The sequence below is a fragment of the Phacochoerus africanus genome, chromosome 1 (genome assembly GCF_016906955.1).
Source record: "Phacochoerus africanus isolate WHEZ1 chromosome 1, ROS_Pafr_v1, whole genome shotgun sequence".
Lineage (NCBI taxonomy): Eukaryota > Metazoa > Chordata > Mammalia > Artiodactyla > Suidae > Phacochoerus > Phacochoerus africanus.
Genome location: NC_062544.1, coordinates 213,529,541 through 213,540,674, shown reverse-complemented (window position 1 = coordinate 213,540,674; position 11,134 = coordinate 213,529,541). Strand labels below are relative to the sequence as shown.

The 11,134-nt window shown below is 43.6% G+C and overlaps 2 protein-coding genes across 2 annotated transcripts; one reads left to right on the top strand and one right to left on the bottom strand.

The window, feature by feature from the left end:
* Positions 1-744: 744 nt before the first annotated feature.
* Positions 745-9,838, bottom strand: NCBP2 (nuclear cap binding protein subunit 2). Its single transcript, XM_047789503.1, has 4 exons — positions 9,430-9,838; positions 6,255-6,436; positions 2,533-2,671; positions 745-1,718 (listed from the first exon to the last, which is right to left on the bottom strand). The coding sequence occupies exons 1-4, from the start codon at positions 9,505-9,507 to the stop codon at positions 1,647-1,649; spliced, it is 471 nt and encodes a 156-aa protein (XP_047645459.1). The 5' UTR covers positions 9,508-9,838; the 3' UTR covers positions 745-1,646.
* On the top strand, positions 9,658-10,480 carry NCBP2AS2 (NCBP2 antisense 2 (head to head)). The gene has a single exon (XM_047789517.1). The coding sequence runs from the start codon at positions 9,738-9,740 to the stop codon at positions 10,035-10,037; it is 300 nt and encodes a 99-aa protein (XP_047645473.1). The 5' UTR covers positions 9,658-9,737; the 3' UTR covers positions 10,038-10,480.
* Positions 10,481-11,134: the final 654 nt, after the last annotated feature.

Here is an 11,134-nt window from a genome sequence, read left to right as displayed (position 1 = left end):
GAGGCCAGGGATTGAACCTGCATCCTCATGGAGGCCAGTCAGATTCGTTTCCACTGAGCCATGATGGGAACTCCTAAATACAACCAATTTATAGATATCTTTTAAAGTTCAAGTAGTTTAAATTTGAGGAAATACACGCTTACTGTAACATGAAAGCTGTTCACACTGAGATACCTGAGCCCCAATTTCACAAACTACTGGAAAATAGACACACTACCGCTAGATGAAAAAATTTCACTTATGTCAGGAAATTATACTAGATTAGCAGTTTATAAATGAGTAGTAATTCACATATTAGAGAAATTATCTCTTGTCTTATAGATGCAAATTAAATCCTCTAGACCGTCTTCTGCATAAAGACCATCAAATCACAATCAAGAACTCTGAAACTTAGCACAGAAAACACAAAACAGATTTCAGTGTGAGAACTGGCCAAAATATTTCCTGAGGGAAGCATTTAAAAAATTTTTTTTTAAACCACTACCCAAGATCAGGTGGCAAAAAAAAAGAAAAAAAAAAATCTGATTTCCCTGGTGGCTCAGCAGGTTAAGGATCAACCTGGCATTGTCACTGATGTGGCATGGGTTCAATCCCTGGCCCAGGGGACTTCCTCATGCAATGATCACAGCAAAAAACAAACAAAAAAAACTGATGGTTCTCACATCAGCCTTCGCATCAAGGTAATGTTTTAACTCGTCTCCTGATATTTTACCCTATTTCCTACTGAAGGTGTCCTCCCTGCGCTTAGAGTATTTGAAGTTCCCTGTAGTACATACCCTGGGGTTTTTTTTTTTTTTTTAGCTTTAGTTAAACTGCATCTTTTGAAAAATGTGTTTAGTAAATACCCTTCAAGTCCTGTACCTGATTTCCAGATATATAAAGCATGTAAGCAGGTGGTATCCCCTGGGACTACAACTTATCATTTTTACACTATTTAGGAAGTTCTCTTGACTCTTTAAGTTTGCCTTTTTTTTTTTTTAACTTGCACCTGAGGCATATGACGTTTCCGGGCCAGGGATCGAACCCATGCCACTGCAATGTTGTGACATGTGACAATGATGGATCCTCAACCCACTGTACTACAAAAGAACTTCTTAAGTTTGCCTTTAGAGATTAGAATTCAAATGGAAAAAAATTCAGTCGTCAAATACCAGTTCCTAATTTAGGGCAAAGCTACATTACATAGCAAAGCTCTCCTTTAATAAACTTTGTCAGGCAAACTTAAAAATTTTTAAATAGTAATTCTAGGTCTCAAGGTAGAAGACCATGAACCTAGTTAGATGCAAACATGGTAAACACTTAAATTCTTTTTCCAATCTTCCTAAAAGAAGTGTATTATTTTTGGCTGATGGATCAACATTATACACCAAATATGCTGCTAAGGAACACAATTTTTTTGACCTGGTAACAGAAATCATTCTGTAGTACATCAATCTGACACAGGATTCTAACACTATAGAATTAAAGGCATTCTTTTGGATTCTGTCCTTTAATAATTTGAAGAGGAAAACCATGAAGAGGCTTCCGGCTCAGTAGAAACATTGATTAAAGCTTGGTAAAAACAGGCAGGTTTGCAGACCTTCGGTAATGCACATCAGATTCAACAGGCCAAAGGAGTGAGTTTTTCATGATGGGGCTTTCACCACTCACTGGTTTTGGGCCAATTTTCCATAGCCACCTCTCCCAGCATCATAGTCCTGTCGATACTCATCTCGTACCTTACATGAAAGAACACATTACAGTATACACACCATTAGTGCAAAAAAACATGCCTCCCACAAATATGTCAGACAAATAGCTAATCCTTTTCAGATGTTGTAATGTGAACAATTCAAGCAGAGCATAATTTTGAGCAACTGATATAAACTTTAACTGCCCTGCAAATTTATTTAAGACATCTTTTTAACCAAACATCAGCTTATACTCAGCATTCAAAAATAGCACAATTCCAAATACTTAAATTAGACTATTTAAAATTAAAAATATGGAGTTCCCGTCGTGGTGCAGCGGAAACGAATCCGACTAGGGACCATGAGGTTGCAGGTTCGATCCCTGGTCTCAGTCGGTGGGTTAAGGATCCGGCGTTGCCGTAAGCTGTGGTGTAGATCACAGACACGGCTCAGATCTGGTGTGGCTGTGGCATAGGCTGGCGGCTGTGGCTCCAATTAGAACCCTAGCCTGGGAACTTCCATATGCTGCAAGTGTGGCCCTAAAAAGCAAATAAATAAATAAAAATATGAAAGTCATTTCAGTACATTTTGCTTTAGTTTTAGATGCTCTTGCAGGTGGAGAATATTTAACTCCTAGCAGGAGTCCAATAATGGATGCTTTTAGAGATAGACGGAATATACTATTCAATGGTTTTTAAAAGTAATTTACCAACCCCAGTGGGTGGTTTTCAGATTCACTTTAAGCCAAAGGTTACAGGCACAAAGTTATTTTCAAAAGAGGAAATAAAAATTGACAAAACACTTGTCAATTTAAGACTGGAATTCCAGGCAAAGGCTGAGCCCAGAGAACCTTCCTACATACCTGGCCCCCAGATCGTCCACGGCCATACTGCCTGCCCTCTTTAAAGCCTGCATCCCAGTCTGTGCGAATGATGCGGTCATCCAGACGAGTTCCATTTATGTATCGCATGGCATTTTCAGCATCTGCTCTTGAATAGTATCTTAAGTGTAATTATTAAGGAAATAAGCATTTCTCCAAATGTTTTTGTAAACAGAGGAAGCAACATCAAAATGAAGCTGAGTTGTTAAGAAATAGCACAAAAACTAATCCAACCAGATGGAATTCAAAACAATAATATGGCTTGCACTGGCTGTCTGAGTTTGGTCCAGAAGCACTTAGTCAAATCTGACACTTATACACAGCTACAAAATCATTTTCTGGATAATTCTGTTAATTATCTTGGCCCTACTGTCTCCATATTTTTGTTTGCAAAATATAAAATATGTTTAGTTCAGGTTTAAATCATGAACTGTTATCTAAGGGGAAAATAGCACCCAAATATGGAGCTATATATTAAGAACAATCTTAAAAAAAAGAAAAAAAAGGGAAACAAATCTGACTAGAATCCATGAGGACATGGGTTCGATCCCTGGCCCCAGTGGGTCAGCAATCTGGCGTTGCCGTAAGCTGTGGTGTAGGTCGCAGATGTGGTTCAGATCTAATGTGGCTGTGGCTTAGGCCAGCAGCTGCAGCTCTGATTCAACCCCTGGCCTGGGAACTTACATGTGCTGCAAGTGCAGTCCTGAGAAGCAAAAAAAAAAAACACAAAAAACCTTAAAAAGAGATTAGGGTGCATATGAATTGCCACTGCATTTCATTAGAAGGAAAGATTCAAAGATTACTCAGGTTAGTAGTTCCAAATCTATTTATTTCATCAGGTCTACTAAATCTTTGGGGTGGTATTAAAACAAGACAAAACTCTGTAATTAACTGGGTTTAAGAAATGCTGATCTGGATTTCTCCCCCTTGTCTTTAGCAGGTAGGAAAACACTTGCTAAAATTCAGTGTCCAGCATCCACACAATACCTAGCCCCCAGTGGGCATTCAATAATTTTTTTGTAGAAAGAAATGAATGCTAAAGGGCAAGCTGAAAAGAAAAACCCTAGCAGTGAATTGTACCCTTTCTTTCAGGTTATTTGCCATCATGATTACTGATCTTTGACCTTCAAAGCAAATGCAAAACATCCCAGTTCTTACAGATGGGTTATTATCTAAGATTTTATTTGCCTTTCTGTCCCCCGTGAACTACTTTACAATTACCAGATGTGAAAGAAAGACCTAGGCACTCATCCCTTGTGTCTGAAGGGAGAGTGGAAGAAGCTTGCAGAGCCCAGAAATCAGATACCAAAATCCAAAGTGGGGAATAGGTTCAAAAGTGGGGCTTCTAGTTCAAGCATCTGATAGCGTAAGCAGGAGCACATTTTCTCTTCTTTCCTTAAGGCCCCCATTAACATGACAAAAAAGAAATACATACCCAAAGAGTAGAAGGGGCCATCAGGAGACTAGAGATTCAACAAAGATGAAGAGTGCTAATAGATGAAACAAAATCACAGTACAAAATATTCTTAAAGAAGACGATAGCAAACCCAAGAGCCTCTTAATTCAAAGTTGAATAAGAAACGAGGCTGCAAAGAGGGTCTAATTAAAGGGGTCTATGTGGGAAGAAAACCTGTTAGCAGGAAGGCATTTAATCCCAGGCAAATAATAAAGTGATACAGTTATAAACCATCTGGAGGAACTGGGCATTATCTTTGATGTTAACAAGCCGAAATACAAATCCATTTTCATTCTGGCATTAGACAAACCCGCATGTCCTAAAGGCAAGGCAGCAACTTGAGAAGCTCTACCTGGGTCAGTTTTTTCCCCCTAATTATGATCAGAAACCCAGGGATCACCAGAAATTTAAGGAAAATTTATAGCATAAATACAACCAAAAGAAACAATTCAAGGAGTCCCCATTGTGGCTCAGTGCTGGAGACCATGGAACAGCAAAACTCTGCAGAACGCAAGTGTCTATGGCCTCAGAGTTTTATTTTATTTTTTTGTCTGTTTGCCTTTTCTAGGGCCACTACAACGGCATATGGAGTTCCCAGGCTAGGGGTCTAATCTGAGCTGTAAGCCACTGGTCTACACCAGAGCCACAGCAACCTACAGAGCCACAGCCTCTGTGACCTACACCACGGCAACGCTGGATCATTAACCCACTGAGCAAGGCCAGGAATCGAACCCACAACCTCATGGTTCCTAGTCGGATTCGTTAACCACTGTGCCACAATAGGAACTCCTGGACTCAGAATTTTATTTTATTTTTTTATTTTTTTGTCTTTTTTTTTTGCTATTTCTTTGGGCCACTCCCGCGGCATATGGAGGTTCCCAGGCTAGGGGTCAAATCGGAGCTGTAGCCACCGGCCTACGCCAGAGCCACAGCAACGCGGGATCCGAGCCGCGTCTGCGACCTACACCACAGCTCATGGCAACACCGGGTCCTTAACCCACTGAGCAAGGGCAGGGACCGAACCCGCAACCTGATGGTTCCTAGTCGGATTCGTTAACCACTGCGGGAACTCCGACTCAGAGTTTTAAAGTAGAGTCTCTTTCAAAAACAAGATGAAGGACTTATGCATTAACTATGTTATTCTATAAACAGCTACATTATGTCCTAAGGATACCCCCTTTTGATATTACAAATTAGATAACCTCAGCCATTGCTGTCCCTGCCCACTAATCTTGTCACATTCATTAATCCCATCAATAATAATCTCATCACCTTCTTTAATAAAAAGATGTGGGCTAAAGCCTAGGTGCCTTTGCTTTGTGGGGACCACTGTGCCTTGTGGTCCCCCACTTTCTAAATGTTAAGAGCCTTGTGGTTGTTATACCTCGATGTCCCTCTTCCAGGATTCCCCATTTCCCTGCAGCTCAGTGATAACAAACCTGACTAGAATTCATGAGGACACCAGTTCAGATCAGTGGATTAAGGATCCAGCATTGATGTGAGCTGTGGAGTAGGTCACAGACCTGCTTGGATCCTGTGCTGCTATGGTGTAGGCCAGGCAGCTACAGCTCCGATTTGACCCCAGCTCAGGAACTTCCATACTTCCATGTGCTACAGGTGTAGCCCTAAAAAGATAAAACAGACAAAAACAAAACACCAAACAAACAATTCAAGGCACAGAAAGTTCAAAAGACATGTTAGATCAGGTCTGGGAAATTTCTCAAACAAAATGACCCAAAAAGAAAATATTAATTAAAAAAAAACAAAAACATCAGGAGTTCCCCTTGTGGCTCAGTGGTAACAAACCTGGGTGTCCAAGAGGATGCAGGTTTGATCCCGGGCCTCACTCAGTGAATTAAAGGATCTGGTGTTGCCATGTGAACTATGGTATAGGCTGCAGATACAGCTTGATTTGGCATTGCTGTGGCTGTGGCAATAGGCCAGCAGCTGTATCTCCAATTCTACCCCTAGCCTGAGAACTTCCAAAAGCCACAAGTGCAGCCCTAGAAAGCAAAAAGCAAAAAAAAGACTTAATCAACTACAAACAAAGCATGGATTTCAGAACAGAATATAAATGTTACCAGCTTTCCTAATATAAGAATACAGATACACTGGAGTTAAGAGTAGATGAAGGAAGGAGAGGTAGAGATAAGTGTCAAGATGCTAATTAGTGAATATCCTCACTTATGTAACCCGCTACGCTCGGGCCCACTGCTGGCCGGCATCTATAGACACACAGGAAGGATACTCCACAAAGCAAAACCCACACGCTGTTTTCTTCATTTTATCCAGGCCCATGATGATTTTCTTTATGTCACCACTTTTGCTGAAGAGTTCATAGATTTGTTCTTCAGTTGTATAAAAGGAAAGATTTCCAACATACAATGTACAGCTTTTCTTCAGTAACTTCTCCTGTTCTTCATTGTCACCCTAGAAATTCAAATGGAGAAAAAGCTAAGTAACACAATCTAAGGAGAGCCGTGCTTAAGTAGAATTCCTAAGTATGGGAAAACTGTCATTAATTCTGATTTGGAAGTCAGTTTTTCTTAATCATCCCAACTCTCAATCATCCCTTGCCAAGGGTGTTAGATTCTAAGAAGAACTTTTGCAAGGCCCAGACTGCTTTTAGTAGAGGGCCACAGCTTAAGGTTATATACAGCCCTCCTTCTCCAACACAAGTGGTATGATTTTTGCCTGCATTCTCCATATTCTCAGAACTGGATCCTTCTCTAATGGCCCAAGTTTAATTTCAGGACCTTGAACCAATATACTAGAAATGACCTTTTTATCTTCTGTAGTGAAAAATAAATGGTTAGAGATAGGGTATTCCCTATATACTCCTATAGAGAATGTTCAGAGCAACAACTGACTGGATGATTTACATGCTCTTATATTTTTTTTGCATTTAGGAGAAAATGTAGTGATCACCAAAAACAACAGATCTTACTATCTTGACAGGCTTCCTAATTTGGAAGACAGGATGAAGCCAAGGACAGGCGTGTAACAATCCTGTCCTGTGTCTGACAATCCCTGGGGACAAAATGGCTTAGCATGGGCTAGACATGGTATCTTACCTACCGTCACAAAAGTCAGTAAGTATGGCTGTTCTTAGACCTTCTCTTCTAGCCTCCACAATGGGGAGGACAAAGGCTGATTAAATAGAAGGCCTACCAGTTGACCTGCTCTCAGGCCCCTCTGACCCAGGTTAGGGCTCCATCATCAACTATATATCAACTATATTCTAGCTTGGAAAGTAGCTAAGTAGATCCACACTCTTTGCCCCACAGCACTTTCCCAAGAGGCTCCCCTTATTATTCCATATATAATGATAATCCAGTTTCCTTTACTCTGAAAATAAGATTTTGCAGAGTTCCCATTGTGGCGTGGTGGAAACAATCCAACTAGTAACCATGAGGTTGTGGGTTCGATCCCTAGCCTCACTCAGCAGGTTAAGGATCCAGCTTTGCTGTGAGTAGAGGTATAGGTCGCAGACAAGGCTTGTGTCCTGAGTTGCTGTGGCTGTGGTGTAGGCCAGCACCTGTAGCTCCAATTCAACCCCTAGCCTGGGAACCTCCATATGCGGCAGGTATGGCCCTAAAAAGAAAAAAAAAAAAAAACAAAACAAAAAAAAGATTTTGCATCCATCTCTGAACGCTTTTAGCACAAGACTCAAAGTAATCCCATTCGGTGATCCCAGTGGTAGACCAAAAACAGGAACCATCTAAACTCACGTCAAAAGGAAAACAATGAAAGATTGTGGTACATCAATAAATATAAAACTATACAACCCCTAGAAAAATGTATTTCTATTGCAATGATACAGAGCATCTCCAAGATAGGGAGCAAAGTGGGGGAAAAAAAAAAAAAAAGGCACAGAACAATGTGAAGGGCATGCTCTGAGTTATATTTCTTAGAAGTATAAATGTACCCAGCTACCATACATAAGAGACAGGTAATACGTTTGCCTCTAGGGAGAATCAAGAGACTACAGGTCAGATTGCTATGTATGAAGTCTCATTTACTTCTCAGAGCTGGATGAGGTAGGTCCTAATTTACTATCCTCATTCTGCATGAGGAAAGAGCTAAGTAACTTGTCCAAGTCACACAGCTCATCAGTAGTTGTAGCTGAAATCCAAACCCAGTCTTATCTTCAATACCCTATTTCCTTAAAAAGTTGACAGGAATCATTCTATGTTAAAAATAGGTTTTTTCAGGACTTTGAAATGAGAATTAAATAAGGTATTCACTTTATATTACTGCTTTATATAACCGACTTGTTAAAATTATGATCAAGAGGCATATTCCTTTCTTTTCATATAAGTAATATCCCAACATAGAGCCTACAATTAAGACAACTGTAGTGTACTTATTTTAATTAAGATAGCTGTAGTGTAAGTACTTATTTAAGGTATGATATTGGCCTCAAATTTCCTGTTTCCCTAGCCTACTAACACATTTTAAACATTCTCCACACCTACCCTCTTCTTTATGTGCCCACTCCTTTCCCAGTCACAGGAGAATTTTCTGAATTCTCACAGCCCCTCTCTTTCCATTCATCATTTCTGCTCTAGACTACCTGCCTCCACTGTAAATCCCTACACTTCCACCGTCCTTCCATTTACAATCCTATAAACCCTAGAGGATTATGAACTCTTAGGGTGTGGAAACTCTTCCCTCTCCCTCCAGAGTTTAGCAAAAGGCTTCAGCAACAGTACAATATAAACTTTTCAAATAACCAACAGTTAATAAGTGGCGCCTTCACCCCACCCCCACCTTTTTTGATACTGAAGAGCTCACCTTAAAAACCCACAGCCTCCCCTTTCCCACAGAATCTGCTATGATGTGGGCCAACCGAAAATTTCCCTCAGCAGTTCTCTAATCTTGACAATCAGACACCTAACATGATGGTCCACTCGGAGGGCTCCCTAAAGGTGGAGGCAAGGCTCAACTTTGTCTCCCACCCACCAGGTACAACTCTGTGAGGCCGTTTTACTGGCCCAAGGGAATGGATGCGAAACACCAAAGCACAGTTAGGCTGATCTAATTTAAGGTAAATAATTAAAAGCCCCGGTATCTCAGTCAAGAAGGTGCCTTCACACGCTCCACATATCAAAAGAATACCCCTTCCCCTCATCGCAAAGTCACAGTTTGTGAAAATGTGAGCTACCGCTACTACAGCCGCCCATCTGCATCGGCCGGGGAACAGGGAGCAGCTACCAGGGGATGTAAAAGGGAGTTTCAAATTCCCCTCCTAGGAGAGAAAGGGATTTGGTGATAACCAAACGCCCTTTCAGCATCCATTCCCCAGTAGGCACCGAGGCCCGGCTTAGCGAGAATGGGAGACGACACAAAGAGACAAAAGCAAGCCAATTCTCAGCATTCTGGCCCGGGACCTCCCCTTCTCGCGGCCCAGCTTCACTCACCCGGAAGTGCTGGTCCCGGTACTGGCTCAGTTCGACGTAGGAGTCGCTGCGCAGCGCCTTCAGCAGGCCACCCGACATAGTGCAGAGTCCTAGCCGACGACGCTTCCACCCCAAGAATAAGTCGGCCGCCGCGGCGGTGGCGGAACCGGAAACGCACTAAAGGCGACTGCCGAAAGTGAAGGTCCCGCGACCCAATCCCAGCGCGGCAGTGTCGTCATTCCGCGGCGCCGGCGCAAACGTGTTCCCTTGTCTGACGTCGCCGATCAGAAGCGAGAGCGGCGTGTTCCGGGTTCCGAGTCGCTCCGAGGATGGTTCTACGGCGGCTGCTGGCGGCCCTGCTGCACAGCCCTCAGCTGGTGGAGCGTCTCTCCGAATCGCGGCCTATCCGGCGTGCGGCGCAGCTCACCGCCTTCGCACTGCTGCAGGTCCAGCTGCGTGGCCAGGACGCGGCCCGACGCATTCGCGCCCTCGCGGCTGGGCCCGCGGGTTCCCTGGGTCGCCGCGCTGCGCGCTTCAAAGACACCTTCACTCAGGAGCTACGCCGCGGCCTCCGGGAACGCCCGCGGCCACCACCAGGTAGTCAGAAGGGCCCAGGAGCAAACCCCTAAACCCACGCTGTGCCGGGCCGAGGTGGCCTGTTAGACTTTCTGAGCTCCACACTGGCCTTGGCGCTAAGGAGTCATCCTGGACACCATGCACAGCTCCGAATCCTAAGACCGTCCGCTTCCTCAGGTCCCACTCATCAAAGGGCCCAGGCCAAACCGACAGCCCTGGTGAAGCCCTCTGTTTGGATAGGACACAGTGTATGAAGAAAGCACTGGAAGCCTGACAGAAAGAAAGACAGACTGCGCCCTGATGTACCACGAGCAGAGAGCCATGGACCAGAGTACAGCGGGAAAGACAATCTGCCCTCAGCGAAGAGGACGAAAACGTAAAACGATACTGCTGCCTCCTCACTGCTCTAGCAGGGCACCACTCCCAGGGGAGATCCTGGATGGAAGACAGTCCTGCAGTTGCCAAACTCCTCTGATTAAATATGTGAGCTGAGTAATGGGTATTGTTACCGGACAAGGTTCTTTTGCCCCACGCTGCAAGCCAAACGCTGAGATGCAGAGGTTTGCAAAAAGGGGGTTTAATTCCAAGGTAGCCAAGGGAGGAGGGAGAGAGCTAACCTCAGATCCATCTTCCCCAAAGCAAGGGGCCTGGGATAAAGAAGAGGCGTGGCCTGGGGAATGTAGGGGAAAGGCAGTTGGGGAAAGGTGTGGTAATTGTAGTCCTTCATAAGTGTAGCTAAGCTGCCAGTGTCTACACGTTGAAAAATGGAGGCTCTTAGCACCAAGTGAGGGTAGAGTTTTCCCACTCTCTTGATGTCAGAAGGTCAGGAGCATGTCCACTTGGTCGTATCCAGCCTTAACCAGCTCAGCTTTAACTAGACATAGCCGACTACAAGCTCCTGGAAAAAAAACTCTGTCAAACATCTTGTTCAGGTAGACTTCTGCTACGTGAAGGAGATGCAAGTCTTAAAACGATCTTGAGTTCCCATTGTGGTGCAGCAGAAACGAAATCTGCCTAGGAACCATGAGGTTGCAGGTTCGATCCCTGCCTCACTCAGTGGGTTAAGGATCTGGTGTTGCTATGAGTTGTGGTGTAGGTTGTAGACATGGCTCAGATCCTGCTGTGGCTGTGGTGTAGGCCGGCAGCTGTA